The sequence below is a fragment of the Branchiostoma floridae genome, chromosome 5, assembly GCF_000003815.2.
Source record: "Branchiostoma floridae strain S238N-H82 chromosome 5, Bfl_VNyyK, whole genome shotgun sequence".
Lineage (NCBI taxonomy): Eukaryota > Metazoa > Chordata > Leptocardii > Amphioxiformes > Branchiostomatidae > Branchiostoma > Branchiostoma floridae.
The window spans coordinates 3876386-3896252 of NC_049983.1; the positions used below are offsets into that span (position 1 = coordinate 3876386).

The 19867-nt window shown below is 39.7% G+C and overlaps 3 protein-coding genes across 5 annotated transcripts; 1 reads left to right on the top strand and 2 right to left on the bottom strand.

Moving 5' to 3' along the window:
* Positions 1-691: 691 nt before the first annotated feature.
* LOC118416660 (60S ribosomal protein L36-like) lies at positions 692-3980 on the bottom strand. Of its 2 annotated transcripts, XM_035821836.1 has the most exons (4): positions 3868-3980; positions 2770-2864; positions 1664-1798; positions 692-864 (listed from the first exon to the last, which is right to left on the bottom strand). In XM_035821836.1, the coding sequence occupies exons 2-4, from the start codon at positions 2860-2862 to the stop codon at positions 781-783; spliced, it is 312 nt and encodes a 103-aa protein (XP_035677729.1). In that variant the 5' UTR covers positions 2863-2864; positions 3868-3980; the 3' UTR covers positions 692-780. The 2 variants fall into 2 exon arrangements, with proteins under 2 accessions (XP_035677729.1, XP_035677730.1); XM_035821837.1 differs by lacking the exon at positions 3868-3980 and having other exon boundaries at positions 2770-2867.
* A 32-nt stretch (positions 3981-4012) lies between these two features.
* On the top strand, positions 4013-10067 carry LOC118416658 (cysteine-rich DPF motif domain-containing protein 1-like). Its single transcript, XM_035821834.1, has 3 exons — positions 4013-4169; positions 5633-5744; positions 7214-10067. The coding sequence occupies exons 1-3, from the start codon at positions 4018-4020 to the stop codon at positions 7334-7336; spliced, it is 387 nt and encodes a 128-aa protein (XP_035677727.1). The 5' UTR covers positions 4013-4017; the 3' UTR covers positions 7337-10067.
* Positions 10068-12931: 2864 nt separating this feature from the next.
* Positions 12932-19425, bottom strand: LOC118416655 (RING1 and YY1-binding protein-like). 2 transcript variants are annotated; one of them, XM_035821829.1, is made up of 4 exons: positions 19253-19425; positions 16943-17080; positions 14368-14646; positions 12932-13375 (listed from the first exon to the last, which is right to left on the bottom strand). In XM_035821829.1, the coding sequence occupies exons 1-4, from the start codon at positions 19288-19290 to the stop codon at positions 13117-13119; spliced, it is 714 nt and encodes a 237-aa protein (XP_035677722.1). In that variant the 5' UTR covers positions 19291-19425; the 3' UTR covers positions 12932-13116. The 2 variants fall into 2 exon arrangements, with proteins under 2 accessions (XP_035677722.1, XP_035677723.1); XM_035821830.1 differs by having other exon boundaries at positions 16943-17065; positions 19253-19416.
* Positions 19426-19867: the final 442 nt, after the last annotated feature.

Sequence of the window (19867 nt, forward strand, 5' to 3'; positions counted from 1 at the left end):
TGCCAGCACATTTTGTGCAATTATCCGGATGGTTCATGCATGCAACGAAGCAAAGTTATTTAGCTGGACCGCATCACTACGGACTGTGATTCCGTGCAATTAACAGAAGTGTAGAGTTTTCCATTGTGCAATGAAATAGCTTCTACTGTTAGTCTCTAAGCAGACCCTACGGTGCCTTAGAGCGCCAAGGAGTATAGCCGGCACCAGGTGCCCGTTTGATACTCCTTGGCCAGCCGTGATACTATCACTAAGGCCACACCAATTTAATTTCTTGGTTCACAGATTCGCTCGCTCCTATTTTTTTGGAAAAAAAAAAAAAAAATTACCACTCAGCAAATTTTCACCACTAATGAAACCATTCACCAACTTTTTGGTGTAGCAAATAGGCCTTTATATTATAAGCTCCTTAAAGTGTGGGTACAGGTGCTGTTACTGTACAATAATAGTGTTTTTGTACTTTTTTCAAGCTGAAAACTTTTTTCTTTATGTTTTGGATTAGCCGTTACCTTTAACCCAACCATATTACAATTTTTATTTTTATTTCGCCCTCTCGCTCCATATTTTTTATGAAAAAATCTGTGAGCCAAGAAATCAAATTGGTGTGGCCTAAGACACCGTAGAATCTGCATGGAGACTATCTACTGTATCACTTTCTATACTTGATCAACAGCAACACAATAAATACAGAGACTGGATGTGTATTGTTGATTTTATTAACATGTCAACTGGCACATGGATGGAGAGTGCCAGAGAAGTGCTTTAGTATTCAGGACATGACATCTAAGATCTCTGAGCCTTCCTCTGGGCGGCGATGACGTTCTGCATCTCCTCACGCTTTCTCTTGGCACGCTGCAGAGTTCCAACCTGAGACAATAAAAACATGATAAATAATAATCAGAGCTGGAAACGTCAGTGAAGATTAGACATCCTGGTAATACGAAAAGCCAAAAAGCAGTTACTCAAGCAACTGTACATGATTTTGGAAAAGGTCAGACGTTTCAGATAGTATTTACTATCTTTCGTCAGTGACACTGAAGTAATCTAGAAGAAACTGGTCTTTTATATCCTAAATTAGCACCCAACAGACCAATTCCTTCAAATACCATAAACCCCACCCTAGTTCTATTATGTCATAAATAAGTTCTATTACAAACACCTTCGTAAAAACATTTCGTCTCAATAATGCCGACCAACTTCGGTTCAACTTTTTTTGGCCCTGAAATCCTTTCAGAATAGGTCAAAGAAAAATGAGATTTCATCCACTGAGTGCAGTTGTTTGGAGTAGTGGGCTGGTATAGAATACATGTAGTTGTAGTATGCGCATAATGATTTAAGTCAAAGCTTACCAAAGTTAGTAACAACCTTGCAGTAACAGCTATTTCTGCACTACTATTTTTGATGGACATGTTCAAAAAAGATCAGGTGTTCAAAATCGCAATAGGATTGCTCTACTTTTGACAGTGAAATAACTAGTGCACCTTGATATTTGTGTAGCACAGGGTTGGACAAGTTTCTGAACATTTAATGGCCCTTTCGGGCAGGTAAAGTCATTTTCATTGGCCCTGGCCAACTTTTTACTGGCCTGAGATTTAAACATATTTCTATCAACAGACGATCTGAGCATGTCTTGATGTACACAGCACAAACTACCAGCAAGACTCACCCTCTTCTTGAGGAACTTGAGAGCGCGCTTGTCCTTGCTGACCTTCAGCAACTCCATAGTACGTCTCTCGTACGGAGCGAAGCCTGTCACCTCCCGCACCAGGTCACGCACAAACTTCGCACGCTTGGTCAGTTTCTGTGGTAAAGGAGTTTCATCAATGTATTAGCATATAGACTAGTTTTAAACAAATTCATGTCAATTCTGAGATCTACAATTAGGAATAGCAGACTTCCAGCTTGCTGGTAAGTGCCCTCTAGTAGAATACACAGGAACTGCAGAGCAGAAAGGTACATCCAGATAGACTGGCCAATAACAATTCATTTTGGACTTAAATGATTCCTTTGAAGGTAGGGCTGTGTACCTAAACAAATTTTTAGGTACAGGTACAGGTACACGGGTTTAGGTACAGGTCCGGACCTGCACCTGTACCTAAAAATGTTTAACCAAGAATATGTAAGTTAAACATGTAGCTAACTGTCTTTTCTAGTGATAAATTGTCATCTTTGTATTGGCAATTACATATTTGAATCTCAAAACAATTTCTTTGCAAGTTTTCTTAAATTCTGATTGCAAGATTATCACCATTGTCATTGTTGATTTGGGATTCACTTGTCCAGCAGTCTTAAAAAGTAGTGTTTAATAGTGATTTGATTTGTTTAGGTACAGGTACAGGTACACAGATGTTTAGGTCCGGACCTGTACCTAAGCAATGTTTTAGGTACGGTACAGGTACGGGTATTTAGGTACACAGCCCTATTTGAAGGTGAATTGTGCATCCTTTATTACCATACCTTTTCTAGGTAATATGTCAAAGGCCCCAAAATTGAAAACAGTCCTAGTCCAGACCATTGTTGAGATTTGCAAAATAACAGGTTTTGTTTACTTTTTCCAGGCCTTTTCCTTTGACATATTACATAGAATTCCTGTCGCCACACGCTTCTGTGAAAGGCCTTATATTAGTTCCGTCTACACATTTTGTGCAATACATGAAAGGTACATTAATATACTTAACTTGTCCAGACCATAATTTGCTTCATCAGTCTGAAAAAAACATTCTGAACCATGAACCCCTTTTATCTAAAATACATGATGACAAATGTCCTTACCCCTTTCCTGCGGGATGGCCGGGGTTTCTGCACATTCTTGGTGATCTTGTGCCCCTTGTTGAGGCCAACACACATGTCATATCTGATCCCCATGGCTGCAGATAAAAAAAAAAGATACAAAATCATTAATCGGTACCTTAACATTTTTCCAACACTACAGGCTTACTAAGTTCCTGCTCTTACTTAGTTTGTAAGGGGCCTAGAATAGTACATGCAGAAAACAAAATTTGTTACATAAAAAATTTTACTACATAACTACAAAACACTATCACATGTGGTACCAGGTGCCATTTTTCTAGTCCAGAGTTTGTAAATACACTTCAATTACTAGTTTGTAACTACACTTCAATTACTAGTATTCAATTACTTACAAAGAGAGCTCTGTGTTGCAAATATAGTAAATATATAAATATTTATGTGGCCATCCCCTAGTCAGGCTTGATTAGATACTAGTGATAGTAAAAACAGTACAGTACCAGTACACCAGGGTTCAGAAATTATGTTAGCCATGGAGCCGAGGAGTCATTTTTTGAAAATCAATTTTGAACACTGTAGTTCAGGTACAGTTATCTCCAAGCAGATCTTGCGTGGCATAAGATAGTATCATAAGCTTATGATACTATCTTATGTCAGGCAAGATCTGCTTGGAGATTGCAGTTACAGGTACAGGTTCGGACAGGATTGAATTTCGCCGTATGCATAAAAGTGGGAGGGGGGCAAAGACTCCGATATGTGAACTCAGACCCAAAACACTAAAGTAGAATGCTTTCAGGTTTAATTATTCATGTAGACTATAAACTAACACCATAAGCGTAAGGCGTCTGTACACATTGAATTGATGTCATTCATCCAATTAAGCATTAATTAGATGATTCCAAATACATAAATTCTCATCGAGGCATGCAGCTACAACCAAAAACTTCAAACTAGAAGCAAGCATGTATCGAACAAGCAAACGTTTCTCTTTCGACAACGCAATCATTGCAGCTAAAAATTTTCGCAACACAAGTTCAAGACTACTTAATGTACAGAATGAAACATTTTGATTGCACATTACTTTAGGGATTAAGAAGCTACAAGACGGATTCTTCGACGTACCTGTTTAGGTCTCTGCCAGGATCCAAGATGGAGACCGAAAAGGGAGATTTTGGCGAAGAGGATTATGGGATATTTTTTGGCAACGCTCCTTGCACGGATGCGTCAAAAGAAGGTCATAGTTCAAACTACATGGCGGATGTTGCAAAGACGATGACTGAGGCTCGAGCTCGTACGAAAAATTCTGATAAGAACAGGCAGCTAGAAGGTCGGAAAAAGCAAGGGGACTTCATCTGTAGTCTGTGTGATGTTTCTGCACCATACGACTACTTGGGAACAACACCGCCATATGCAAAATCTATTGTGTGAGCATAATGGTGTACACTATAAGTATAATATTTTTGTGTCCAGCTTTTGTCACTGCTGATCTGTTTGTTGATGTTATATTGCTAAGATGATTTTGTACTAATGTAGTTGGGAAACATTGCTAATGTAAGGTAGGGTAAATAAATCTTTATTTTAAGAAGCATTTTAGCTTGTGTAGGTGTAAGAATTCCGAGGGGCCAGTAAGAACAGAAAGAAACAAACATGCCGGCACCCGGGATCGAACCCGTGTCGGCAGATTACAAATCCAACGTGCTAACCACAACACCAAAAGCTCTAGAGCCGTTGGCATGGTCAGTTTGGCAGCGCTTAAACCCCACTGTTACATAGGCCATGGCCTGGCTACCTCCTTGGGTTATTGAAGCTACAGTCAAACCTGCCCGAGCGACCACCTCTTCTCAGCGACCACCTGGTCATTTCGACCGCTTTTTCTCGGTCCCGATTTTTTTTCCTATTGACGTAAGCATTAAGCGACCTTTTCTCAACGACCACCTGGCCAACGCGACCGCGACCGGCCCAAATTGGGCCCCTTAACGACCGCATCATTTTCGAAATTGAGGTTTTCATCGATTTTTTATGATAACTAGCGTGGTTTTGTGCCGAAATCGACCAGTTTGCGTCGGATTTTGAGTGCCATTGCGATGTTATGTTTAGAATAAAGATTGCGGCGGTCAATGGGTGGGTCAATGGGGCAGTCTACTGTAATATGGGAAGAAATTTCTAAGAAAGATCTGTGTAGCTCATACCTTTTAAAGAAAGATCTGTGTGAGTGCTTTTGTCCAACTGTACTGTACATTCACCCTTGGGTAAGTACGCGATTGGGACGCACCAGGCATAGAATTCGAAAGGTGCACCGTAGTTATTTCAGATACGGCGATCAAGAACACATCGACGCATAAAGGCTTGTATGGTAACTGACAGCATCAAAGTTACCTTACTGTCTAAAACGTTAGTCTACAAATATTATACTGTATCGTATAAAAGCTGGGGTTAAATTTACAATTTACAGTGTGCGTGTTGTATTTGACATTAAAGACCTCGCTTCTTTGCGCGCGTGCAGTGTGCTTGCTATTTGCCATTAAGCACAACGGAAACCGTTATACTTTGCATAGGGCATGTTTTGAATCGATACTCTTCTCAGCGACCACCTGTCCAAATCGACCGTTTTTGTCCGGTCCCCCGGGTGGTCGTCTTGGGCAGGTTTGACTGTATTAGTTTTTTTTTTTAATATGAATAATAAAATTCTTTGTAACGTTACACAAAATTATGTGTTTTTGATTCAAATGAGTCTTGGATGTAGCCTGAGTTCCATCCTTCGTAGTATGGTACTCAGGCTATCTTGGATGACCGTCTGTCACTTCTCTCAGGGCAGTTCTAACTGGTTCAATTATTGTACTGCAGCAAATTGCTGACTATGATTTGTTGTTATCTTTTGCCCCTGCAGGCTCTTGGAGAAGGCCTATGTGATGAAGGACCCGTTTGCTCAGGGGAAGGAGGGGCATCTGGTCCTGGGGGCCACCTGTTGTCTGTGTGACAGGTGTGTCTGTTTAGGACAGGTGGGTTACGGATGTACTAGTTAATAAGTTAGTAAATAAACCATTGACACGAGATTTGATTTTCCCCTGCATGGACAGGTTTGTCAATAAATCTTGCATAATATTTCACACATACACACACACACACACACACACACAGTGTCACACACACACACATACATACATACAAACATACAAGTCACACCATTCTCCCACATAGGTACTAGTAATGTCAATACATTCCATGGCATTCATCACAGGGCTCGAAATACCACCTGCATATGCAGGTTAGTGCAGGTATAAAAATTGGAGCTGTGCAGGTATTTCTGGTGTCTTAGCCTGCACCTAACCTGCACTGGTCCATGTACTGGGTTTTATAATGCATAAATCTCCTATGATGTAGGTGTATATGGATTGTTATTAGCTGCATCGACTGTTACCACTTATAAAGTATAAAGAAAAAATAGCAATGGTTCCTGAACAATTTTAGTATGATCCATATTTCCTAAATTCAGAATGGTGCCGGTAAAATTTGTCTGGTGCAGGTAATTTTCAGGTATGCAGAAAAATGTATTTCGAGCCCTGCATCATATTGGCCACAGAATTCCTCTGTGTATAAAGATAAATGAAGCCACACTCAACCACACTCAACTCTCTCACATGCACACATGCAAACACACACACAAACACACACTTAGTACATACACACACACACACAACAGGCTTTTAGCCAGGCAGCCATACAGGCCTACGACCTGTTAAAAAAAAAACACAATTTGTATGCCCTTGCACTGGGGAGCACATCCTCTGACAAGCATGAAATTCTGATTGACCAGGTATGCTACAGGTCACATGTGGCCTGTCTGACAGGAAATTTGCTTCATTCCCCCAAATTTGCAACTCAAAATGTGGGAAATGGTGTTTCGGAGAGTTATAAATTTCAAAATTTTCTAAGTGAGGATGTCCCCAGACCCCCTTCAATACTCACACCTGCAGAGCTCGCCGAGCAGCAAGAAATTTGGACACCCTATGATAAAATCCTAGCTAAAAGCCTGACACACAAACACACACTTAGTACATACACACACACACACACACAAATCACACATGAATGCTGTTGAGCCAATCCCTCAGTGCCTCAGGGTGAATCGTGATTCATGAATGTTGGCATTACAAGTTATTTGGTCTTAGTGCATGTGCCTGACAGAAAAATGCATTACCACGATATGATATGATAAAAAATGACATACATGTAATATCCACTGAATTTTAAGTTGGCAAATACATGTATGGTTCCCTTGTTTAGAGAACAATTTATATTATAATGTTGTCCAACTTCTATGATAGAAACAGAGTATTGACAGATATCAAGTCGACAGTAATTTTAAAATATTGCTATAACATGTTATGTATTTCTGTATGAATAGTCACTTCATGAATTTTCCCTTTATATTCTAGAAATTGAAAAGAATATTTTATTCTCATTTCAGGACTGCAGTCTATTTTACACCAAGAGATTCTGCCTACCGTGTGTGCTGCAGAACATACAGGAATTTCCAGCAGAGATCAGAGAGGAAGTGGCTAAGAAAAAACCTTTGGAGAAGCCAAGATGACACAACATGTGACATGTACAGACAATAGGTGTAAGAGATTCCGTTTATAGGCTAGCGTCACATTTCCAAACCGGGGTGTGCAGGGGTGACTTGGAACAGTCCAATGTTGCGTGGGAATGGGTATGGCTGAAATATGCTGTATTTGCACCCAAGCAAATGTCGGCCTTTCTAGTTACTTAGGTTGATAAGGAGTGTGTAGAGAAACCAAGATGACACAACATGTGACATGTACAGACAATAGGTGTAAGAGATTCCGTTTATAGGCTAGCATGACATTTCCAAACCGGGGCCCGGCCGGGCTGTTGGTGGTAACAAAAAATTGAAAAATGTATATAAATATACGCAATGCCCACGACTATTCTCCTTATGTCTTGTGTACAAATGTAGTTTGGTGTCTTTTATATCATACTTTTTGTTCCCGCAAGCTGCCTGGCTGGGCCACGGTTTGGAAATGTGACATATAGGCCTTAATCATGTGCAAGTACAGGTTTACATTGTGTACGAGAGTTGTACAATACACTTATTTTTCTATGGAATACACTAGGTTTGTATTCAGAATTCGAATATGCAGAAGAAAGTGTTTTCAAAATAATGCATAAAGTCAAACCTGTCTATAGCGGCCACCGAACAAATTTGGCCACTATAGACAGGTGGCCTCTGTATAGAGGTGGTAACTTGTAGATAAAACACCCAAGGGACAGACAAAAAGTGGCCACTATGGACATGTGGCCCCTCTGTAGAGGTGGCCCCTAATACAGGTTTGACTTTATCTTTATTGATAATGTAAAACAGTAAAGTGATTAAAAACAACTATCTGACTTGTGAGAACATCCTTTATTTATCTCACAATATATAAGGACATTTAGTAACTAGTTCGTCAAGATGATAATGAGTAACTTTTACAAGACCTTTTTTACAACAACAAAAATGCCTACTAAATTCACAGTCATGATGAAGCTGTACTGGAAGTATTGTGTTGACCCCTGCCCTACATGTACATACTATGTACCTCGGAAGTACACTAGATCAGTCCTGTTCTTGTTTCTTAGCACCACACAAGACATAATGTATACCATTACTGCAAACGACGGTGGAAACACTGGAAAGACTACCAGTGTTTAATCTCCAAGCATATCCTATGGTAGCATAAGATAGTTACTGTATCAAAAGCTGCATGGCAGAGGAGTGAAGCCAGCCTAGGAGTGTGTATGCGACCGGTGCCCGTCTGACTCCCTTTGGCCGACCATACTCCTTGGCCAGCTTTGATACTATATCTTATGGCACTGTAGGATCTGCTTGGAGACATTGAACTTGTATTTGACTGCTGGAGACTAGCAAAGCTCTTAAACAACTTTTAAGTCAGTCTTGAATACTGCCTCAGTATGCACATTGTGTATCAAACAACATAATTGTAAAGCCTAGGGAAAAATTGTGTTTCCAGTTAGGGTATAGTAGGGACTCACTCAATTTTACAGGTTTTGAAGCCAACATGCATATACAGTTGTAAAACTGAAATGTATTTAGGGAATTTTATGAACATGTTCAACTTGTAGTTACACAGAATATACATGTGTACGAGCACAAGTGTATTTTTCCATGCCTGTTTTGAATTTCACCTGCAATAGAAAATTTTGTGTCCCTTGTAGCTCTTGACCCCCCAAAAAGGGTAGGGTAATTTGGTTACCAGAAACCCTTTTTTCCCTCAAGCCTATATGCATAAAATTGCTGGTATATGTACAACACATGCAAACACATACATGTACATACATTATGAATATTATTTTAATACATTGAATTTCTTTTGCAGTTCTAAATCGGTCCATATCACAGTAATGTAGATTAATGTGTTAGCATTTCGAGATTTTTTTTCGTTACAATACCACTCTATTACATTATATGTAGCACTGTTGGTCATTTGCACCTACAAAATATATTACAGGGAAAAAGTAGTGGAACTTAAGTGGTCTTTTCTGGACCATTTTGAAAAGGAGGCTAGTTAATGTACATAAAGTTTACAGCAATGGCCTGACACACAGCTATATTAGCCATAATTAATAAGCCATAAGTGGTGAAGAGTTCACAGTGAAAACTCTTCACCACTCGTACCACCACCGCAAGCATTGACATAATGTCAAATTTGAATATTTGTGCCGTTCTGTTTATTATGTTTGCAATGTCTCGAAATACATCAGTCTCTACTGCCGAAAAGAATGTATACTCATGAATTTATACATGTGAAATTGAAGAAAATATTGATCAAAATTTGTACAATCCATGTACAAAGAACCAAATGCAATCACACACCCATACACAAAGAAAAAACAGTACTAAAGAAAAATACAGTATAAGATAACTGATCTTATAATGATAAGGAAGCAAACATTTAGGTGGGCGCTACAAATATTATTGTACACTAGTGTGGACAAGAACAATGTACATGTTTTGGGTATGGGAAATTGCCCCTTGTTTTTTGTAGCACCACACTGTTGGACACACTGTTGGACAACTTACATACATTACATTAGAAATTTCACATGCACCGATATTTCCCACACATTGCACAATTAGACTGTGCCAGACTATGTCTAAAAATATGATACTGAGCTTGGGTCTGGGTATTTCTGATGCAGATAATAGACAAGTGTACAACTACCTTTCAAGCACACATGCCCCTTGTGGTACAAGGGGCCATATGGATGGCATCTATGTGTGCATCGATTTTCATTCGTTTCCCAAAAAAAGTATCAAAATATGACTCGCACAATGCCAATTAAGTCAATTCTCAAGTCACAGAAGATGAAGTGAAGAATCTATAATTATTGTTAAGTATTCCAGTGAGTTTAGTCCATTTGTTCAACCTTCTTGATCACTTAGGAGTTCAGACATGCTGATACTGATAAACTTATGGGTTACCTTTGTCTCTTCATCTTTTGTCCTTTCAGTCTTAAAACTCTGCCTTGAGTAATGAGAAATTGTACAGATTATCTTTACTTGCAGCTTGACACAATTTTCTCCCACATTCCTAGGTTTGGTCATCCTTTTTTTATGATAATGTATGTTTTCTATCGTATGCAGCATCCAACATATTTTCATCATAGTGGTATTGCCACAAACGTTCGTAAAAATTTTGCCTGAAATAATGCCTATGGCGTTACTTCCTATAGTTTTGCATTGACATTGATTTTGTACAGTGCCGAAAAAGGCATTTCTGTCAGGGTGTACAGTGCTGAAAAAGGCATTTCTGTCACGGTGTACAGTGCCGAAAAAGGCATTTCTGTCTGGGTAAGAAATGCCCAAACTTCCAGCCTTAGGGTTTTGCCCTTAAACTTTGAAGACTCTAACACTCAAGTGAAATAACAATATTGTCTAACCAGTGTGCCCAAAAGTGAGGTGGTCGGACAAAATACCATGGGTAGTACCAAAATGTCTGCACTGGTCAGCTGAAAGTAGAAAGTGTTAAATTTTTTCCTAAATGTATGGATCTCTAAATTTCCGCAAATTTCACAGTCAAGACCAGCAAGGAGGAAAGCATTTCAACCTATATGGTTTACTACTTGTAATATATACCTTTAATTTCACATGTCTTGTTTGTAAGTCCTAGTTAAATATGCAGGGTTATTTTCCTAAACAGGCGCACTGTGCCCTCATACTTGTATTTACAGCATGAACCCTCAATGAAGAAGTAATACCATAGAGAGCAAATTCTAAAATTTAGATAGACCAGTCTTCAGGAATTGTCCGAATACTGTTTCACCATTAATTATTACAAGACGTGTAAAATTTTTACGTAACAAAAATTCCATTTTTGTATCAGAATCGCTCAATTTTCACACCATTGTTCCTCTCCCTTGAGTTGCCCACATTACAACTATTGCATGGACAAAGCTATTCCAAACACGACAATAGGTGCATGTACCTCTTATACATCTAGACTTCACTATTTCACAGCTTATGTTACATGAAGATTTCAGTAGTCTACAAACTGCATCATATGAGCTTCTAACGGTCAAAATGACAATGTTGACTGTTGTGCAAGGCTGTCACCAGCTATTTTTTTTTCGTCCCACTTATTGTGTCCACTTATTGTGTTTTTATTTTTAAAATTTTCATTGTTAAACCTGTCATTCTAAGCATACGAATATACACAGTTCACATTTTCTTGACAGATGGGGCAAAATTTTTGTCCGTCCGTTCCAACAATAAATTTCTGTTGCAGGACACGTTTCTTCTTTACAAATGACAACAGTGTTCATAGCAGAAGCAAAATACATGTACTGTTGTTTCTGCCATATTTGCTTGCAACACTCCTTTACGGGGCCGGCAAACGAGTCCCTTTGAGTAGACGTCAAATGTACCATATTACAGTACATACAATACAAATCACCACTAAGTTTTAATCTCATAGAACGACAACTACATGTTGAGCGTATATATTCTACTAGACATAACATTGAATGAGACATCACTAGATTTTAATATACAAATGCTATTTAGATATATAAAAAAAATGGCGACGAAGACAATAGCTTCATCAAGGAAGTAAACAGTTATAGTACAATTCTATATCTAAATTCTTGTGCCTTTTGAGTATAAGCTTGCTGGACCTAGAAATGTAACATTGCCTTTGTTCAATACCAGACAACACAAAAAATTAGGCCACAGCATGTAAATTTCATGGATGACATCATCCAATCATGATTTTTTGCCTGATTTCAGAGAAGAAGCAATATTTTTTTTCCTTCTTCGGAGATGGTTATCATGACGACAAAGCACCAAAATGTGAATATATGTTGTGTTGTAGAAGTGACACTAACTAGGTAGCCATGACTGTAGTTGTAGAAGTTAAACCAGTTGGATAGTTGTAAAAGTGGCACCAATATGGAAGCTATGAGTGTAGTTGCCAACTTGGTAAGCAGGGATCAAAATACTTTTTTTTTTGCTACATGGAAAATTGCAAGTTGGCAAAAATCTTACGTGCAATTTGAAAAATCTACATGCAAATTACATATAGAATACAACACAGTGTATTCCGTATCGCCCAAGGTATCAGTCCGACCGCGGGTCGGATCACCCGACGGCCGATTCTAGTTATTACTACAATGATTTAGCCAGCTTCCATCATTCCTTCCTTTGGCGGAATTTTGCTGCTCAGGACAAATAAGAATTTTGCCCATTCTGTCACTTTTGGCAGACAGAAATCGGCACATGAAAATACATGTATAGACAAAACTTGAAATTTTGGAAAGATATCCACATAATCAGCATGTAAGTTTGCAGCAAAGCCCAATTTGATTATTTGTAACACCTACTGACGACTGGTGACGATCCCTGGCAAAGGCACCGTGGCCTCAGTATTTTTACTACAGGCCAGGTATTTTCAACATGCAAGATTGCAAGTTCAGAATATTTTTACGTGCAAATCTCAAAAATTACATGCAAATTGCAAGTTATGTATGTGTATTTTGAACCCTGGTAAGGGTACCAGTCAACCACACTTTACTACACAAGTTCACTCCAGACTTGAAGCTGTGCTACTATGTTTTGTCACCTTAATTCTTGTTACAACATTCATGGTGTCTTTTTTCAAATTTTACCTCTTTTTCGCCCTATCTCATTTACTTCTACAGATGATGTCATTCACAAAATATACTTGTTGCAACTTTCAGTCTTAGAATAAAAAAAAAATTCACATTATAATCGATATGCAAAGACAAGACTACAGTAGACTATGTTATTGTTGACCATGGCAATGTAGATACCACATTGACAAGTAAGTATATCTAAGTCTGCTCTCTCGCTGCAACATCACCATTCTGTTGACTAGTTGGGCTCTCCTGGGGGTTGACAGCCATGGCAACCGTGGAATTAGTACTGGGCGTGTCTGATGTGACCGTGCTGGGGGGTTCAGAGGATATGGACGAGGATGCCGAGGACGATTTGGGGGCTTTTTCTTTGTAGTCTGTGATAATAACTGTGACGTTGTTGACTGTGACGGCCATGTGGGTGGCGGTGCTGCGATCCACGTTTTTCAATCTCGGCCTGAAAAGACAGAGATGGTAAATGCGGTGATGACATAATAAGCAGATAAGCAGAGTTCAAAATACAGGGCTCGAAATACTTTTTTTTTTAATAACTTATTATGTACATGTACGTACTAACCAAGCAGATGTTGGGCGGGGGAAGATTTCCACAAAATTGCCCCTGCAGTTCCTGTGCATGGTGTTAGGTGGCCCACACTTACACCACTGACACAACTACATCAAAAACAGGACCAACACCAGGACGCCCCCAAAATAAAACCTTACCAAATTTTATGGCAATTGCACCTAATCTTCTTGAGATAAACTGCTGGAAATACAACAAAACACACAAACTCCCTAAAACAGTACATGTATCTCCATTACTTCCTGTAAAACACAGCCCCTAAATTGTGTATATAGACTTATAAGGAGTTTAAAATCAAATGATGTAAACTGTATCTCTATTATATACTTTGTCTGACCCTTGCCTCTTCCATCATGACCTCAGTGAAAAGCGGCCTGCAGGTCGATTTGAACTTTCATTAATAAATAAAGGTTCAAACAAACAAACCCATGGTAATGTGAAATTGACGCTACTTACATTTATGTCATACCTGTGACGCGAAAACGTTCGATACGGGTGCTCCGGACCGGGCCATAACTTTCGTATCGCACAGGTTCGAAAGGCGTATAACACAGGGTTTATTTGAGTAAATCGAACCATTTCGAACGGACCGAGTGTGGCACAGTTGGCAATTCGAATACCTGATTTGGACGTTTGAACATTGCTGTTGCAACACTTTAAATGTTCGAGGGCATCAAATTTGTTCAACTTCTGGCGCATTTCGCATCAAAGCATGGGTTTTCTCGGGTGGGTATGACATAAATAAAATACAACACGGTGTATTCCGCATCACCCTCGGTCCCAGCCCTCCCGCGGGTCGGGCTGATACCTCGGGTGGTACGGAATACACCGCGTTGTATTCTACATGTATTACAGAATCTACTTACATGTATTTCATTTTCTTATTGCTGCTGGTGTTGGTGGGGCTGGTGTGCGACACACTGTGCTCCTTTTTCTTGCCCATCCCGCCGCTGACACCAGTTGTGGTGTTGTTGCTGCTCACACTCACGGTGGCGCTACTGTTGGGGCTGGTGCTGGTACTGGATACGCCGTTCTCGCGCTCCTTCTCGCCTTTCTCTCGCTCTCGCTTCGGGGGCTTAGGCTGAGGGGGGTTAAACTGCTGAGCCACCTGTTGTGCAACCAGCTGGGAATTCAGACGAGGCTTCCTGTGGAGATAACACGGTAGTAAAAACATACTTAGGGCTCGAAATTCATTTTTAGGATTAGGTGAACTGGTGCACCCAGCTTAAGAAATTGGGTGCACCAAAAATATTTTAAGTGCACCACTTTAAATTGAAGTAATAACCTAGTAATAAAACTTAGTTACAAGCTACCAAATTCTTAAACAAGTACCATGATAGACATCTTTCTAACACTTAGATGTCAAGAATATGATGTATATTAGTATACTTTGATATCTTAACAACGTGACAACCTAAGAAAGTATTTGGGTGCACCTTGTGCACCCACAGAAAATAATTGGGTGCACAGCTCCAATTTTGGGTGCACCTGGGTGCACATGCATCCAGTATTTCGAGCCCTGATACTTTGTCTTCTCGGTAACAAACTTTCACCTCACCTCACCTCACCTCAAACATTCAAGGTCTGAGAAAATATAATTTGTTTTCGGAACTACTAGTAAATGTTTACGGTGGCGGTGTTCAGGGTGTGTATAAAAAAGCCTGCAAATTACTTGTTGTCGGTAATGATAACTTCATGTTACAGTCGTCACCGTGAAAACTGTGAACATAAAAGTACACTGAAAAAGTCAGGAATGAGTACAGTTCTGTAGATAAAGATTGCTGGATTCTATTTCCCGGTTTGGAGAAAATGGAGTGCTTAATGTTTTTGACTTAACATTAGCGCTGTAGTAGTCATATACTGTATTGCAAAATTTGCAAACCTTAGCGTCTTTATACTAATTAATTAGACAATATCTCCCTCTGGATTAATTTCTTGATAAATATGAATTTCAGCATTTACAGTAGAAAAACAAGGTTGAAACTCCACTTTTTCCTATTTTTTTTCAACTCAGTTATTTTTAGACAAGATTTCAAAACTTAATCACAGTTCCAGGGCTCTAGCCAGCTCGAAATTTTTTTCCGTCAGCCAAGTCCCATTGTCACAAAAACCGTGAATTAAGTTAGAAAGACGGAACTGAGACCTTGAAAAACGGGTTTTTAATGAGATTATCGTATGCGAAAGGGCGCCAACACAGAAGTCAACAATCATAACAATAACAAGACAGTGTGTGGCTTTCCGACCGTGGACAGCATCCCCAAGCCGCCTGTAACTTCCACCAAGAATTTTTGTCCGTCAAGGTTGAAGGATTGGTTTTAAAACTTCTCCGTCACACGCAGCAAATTTCCGTCAATTGACGGAAAAACGGACGCTGGCTAGAGCCCTACACAGTTCTCTCTCACTCTTATCGCAGGGTATTGTCCCTCAGTCTGAGGAACCTCTGAGGAACCCCTCCCTTGAACTGCTCCAGACTCTTCTGCATCTTGCAGTCTGTGGCCACTGGTGGGACCTAGGTGTTTCTGCAGATTCACCTTATACAGATACAAATTCCCCAGATTCAAGTTTACACACCCCTCTCAGAGTCAGAATCGGACTGTTAACAACAGGGTGAAGTTGGGGTGGGTACCGGTACAGAAAATTCAGGTACTGTCCAGGTCCAGAGGATCAGGTCCAGGTCCAGATCTGAACCTGGACCCACTTATCTATGAAAACTTGTGAATAAGCGATACTCAAAAGTCAAAGCAATGGTCCAATTATCTACAAAGGAATATGGGAGTCGGATCATCTATTTGGCGGAGTATCCGACTCCCATTGGCATTTTAAAATCCTGTCTTCGTGTAAAATCTAAGTTTAACAGAAGAAACTTGGTAGAAATGACTGTAAACTTTGCTCATTATTTTCTTGAACTGAAAAGCGCCAAAACATGTAAACCCCTGCCGATATTAATCTGGTCATTTTCTACTTGGTCAGAAATCCCATGTTTTTCAGGTCCAACAGAAAAAAATGTTTTGTACCGGTACGATGTACCCACCTATAGGATCAGGGCTCGAAATTCAATTTTGGGATTAGGTGCACTGGTGCACCCAGCTTAAAAAATTGGGTGCACTAAAAAAATTTGGGGTGCACCACTTAAATTTAAGTAATAAACTTAGTTACAAGCTATTAAATTCTTAAACAAGTTCCATGACAGACATTTCCATCATCTTTCTAACTTAGATGTCAAGAATATGTTGTATGCTAGTATACTTTGATATCTTTACATAGATAAACCTAAGAAAATAATTGGGTGCACAGCTCCAAATTTGGGTGCACCTGGGTGCACATGCACCCACTATTTCGAGCCCTGAGGATGCACACATCGAGATCAACAATTACGAATGGGGTCAACATGTTCATTAGATATTTCTAAAGAAATCAGTTTGTTTTGCGTGCGTTTCCCACCTCGTGGACGTGCCCTTCCTAACATCACACATGCTGCACTTGAAGGCCTCAGCATTGTTGCGGAAGGTACAGACGGAGCACTCCCAGTATCCCTCCGCCTCAGCCTTCTTGTCGCGCTTCGGTCTGGAGGGAAGGGAACTATTTTATGTTAGTGGCATAATCATCAACTGAACACAATGAACAAAAAGATAAAAATGTACATAGATTTCAATGTTCAGCGTGCAAAATACCACTTGCACACTTGCACATTGCAACCACTTTTTGCTTGGTGCAACTAACTTCTAAACTCAGGTTGCACAGGGTGCAACTTAGATTTTGAGCCTCAGAACTTGATTTTGTTGTCAATTTACTTGGAAGAAATGAACGGACCGAGGCAGCTCCATTTCATATCAGCCAAACATGTACATGTATGTATTGTACCTTTTGTTTCAGAAATTAGTGAATTGTAGGTGGTGCAACTTGAAATTCAGTTGTGCAACCTAGTTTTTGCCTCAGGTTGCACACTGTGCAACCTGGCTCAGAAAAGTATTTTGTACACTGATGTTAATGTAGTTACACCATTGTTTTACAACACTATATGTTTATTACCCGAAGTGTAGAATTCATAAAGAACAATCTTAAATTAGTGCACCAATGTATGTAGACCATTGTCAAAATATTTCAATTTTTTTAAAAACTATAAGAATGTATATTGAACAAACTAAGTAATACAGTGTGCTTATAATTAGTGGGAACTCTTAACTATATAGGGCTTGAAATTCTACGTGCAAATGATATTGTATTAGCAAAGGAGCAACAAGCATCCCCTTTTGAATCCCCCATGGGTAAACTCACTCCATAGACCCTGTGAGAATTTGGTCACGCACCACCGACTGTACTCCACTGTTAATAGATGGGAGGGTACGAGTATGTCCGCACTCTCAGACTTGTCTCAGCTTATCTCCAAATGTTAACATCGTGCGGTTTTCACCAGTATCTTTATGAGAAATTTGCCAACAATTTGACTTAAATCACTACTTGTTAACGTTTGGAGAAGTTTATCTATGTTGGCGTAAATTGCACAAGAGCAAATTCTCACAGGAGTCTGCCGTGTCCCCTTTAAGAAGGGTCTGCATGGGGGTAAAATCACAGTTTTATACTAAGTTGAGACAAATCCGACACAAATTATGGTAAAATTACGGAAGGCCACCTTGCTATGAATTACATAAATACAACATTTTTCCCTACATATATAATTTGTACAATATACCTCAAAAGAGCAGCGTTTTCAAGGTAGCAGAACACAGTATTAATGGACGAACCCCGGTGGTCTATGACGCGGGTACATAAAATAGTACGGATAAACTTGTTGAAGGAGAGGTACAAATCCTTATTTGCCGGGCAGCCAGATATAACCTGTGCTATGTGGACACGGAAGGTGTTGACTCTGAGACTGCATGGTTTGGATTGTGAAAGTTTTCTATTTCTTGTATAAATGCACCCCATTACGCAACTGCCCTTCTAGCGTGAGACAGCTGCAGTTCTGTGACCTCCGCAGAGGGGCATTTCAAAGAGGGCGTGAGAAGACGATACAATTTTTTTGATTTTTGTTTATATTTTGTGACTTGTACCTTCAACTCAAACATATCCAATTTTGGTATTCCAAAAGTGCACCCTACTATATTTTTTAATGCGTCACCTTGTGGCCCTTAACTATAGAAATTCCCATAGGCCAAAAACTGTGTTCTGCTACCTTAAAGTGGGTGGTGAAGGCAATATAGCAGCAGAATGTTTTGCTTTTGAATATCATGAGGGTTGCACTCTAAACTCAAACAAATACGTTGCTATTTTTAAATTTTTTTCTTAAGTAAACCCTACTATAATTTTTACCGCGTTGATGTCAGTCACACCTTGTGTTCATTAACTATAAAAAAATCCCCATATAAACTGTGTTCTTTAAAGTATAGCACACACATAGCACATATGAATTATGATAGCAGACATCAACCATACATGCCATAGATTACTAGTATATTCTAGTTTTATAATGGTATTTCGTGGAAGCTCATGGTACTTCGTCTTCCAACTAGCGCCTATGAACGCAGAAAAATTGCTGTGTACGTAATATCTACTGTACATAATGAAAGAAAACAGCGTTATCTTAATTTCTTATATATAAAAACGTCCAACAACTTTGGATGGACAGTGCCTATGGGGGAGGGGGGCACAGATACCTCTGAAACCACACATATTCGTTCGTGTTTTTAGAGAATACTTAGGGATAAGCGGGTATGATTTGGACATTCTGTGAATCGTAAGATACCCTCTTACCTATTGGGGCTTCTTCTTTGTTCGCCCTTATCCGTCATTCTGCAGAAACTCCGGTTGAAGGAGAATTGTGCGGTGGAGAACCTCCACTGTCTGGGCTCAAAGATGTCTCCTTCTGCGCGGCAGACGTCACGTGACCTGTGCAGACCAATCGGAGCCTCGGAAAGGTTTCATTGGGGTCACTGGCGGTCACCCTTTCAGAGCCTCCTGGCGACTCGCCTTGGTACTGAAGCTCTTCAAGTTTATTTGTTTGGGCCACAGCAAGTAAATCTCATGGATGACATCAGCACGCGCATTAATTTTTGCCTGATTTCAGAAAAAAAAAAAAATTTCTTCTGCAGGGATGTTCAACATGACGGTAAAGTACCAAAATGAGCAAATATATTGTGCTGTAGCCTAATAATTGTACTTAAGTAGAAGTGACACTTGCGAGGTACCCAAGACTGTAGTTGCAGAAATGAAACATACTGGATAATTGTAAAAGTGACACCAATATGGAAGCCATGAGTGTGGTTACCAACTTTGTTGGTGATGCCAGTCTACCACACTAGTGTCACTTTTACCACAACAGTACATGTCATGTCATACAGGAATGAATACCTTGTTGGTTCTGAAACC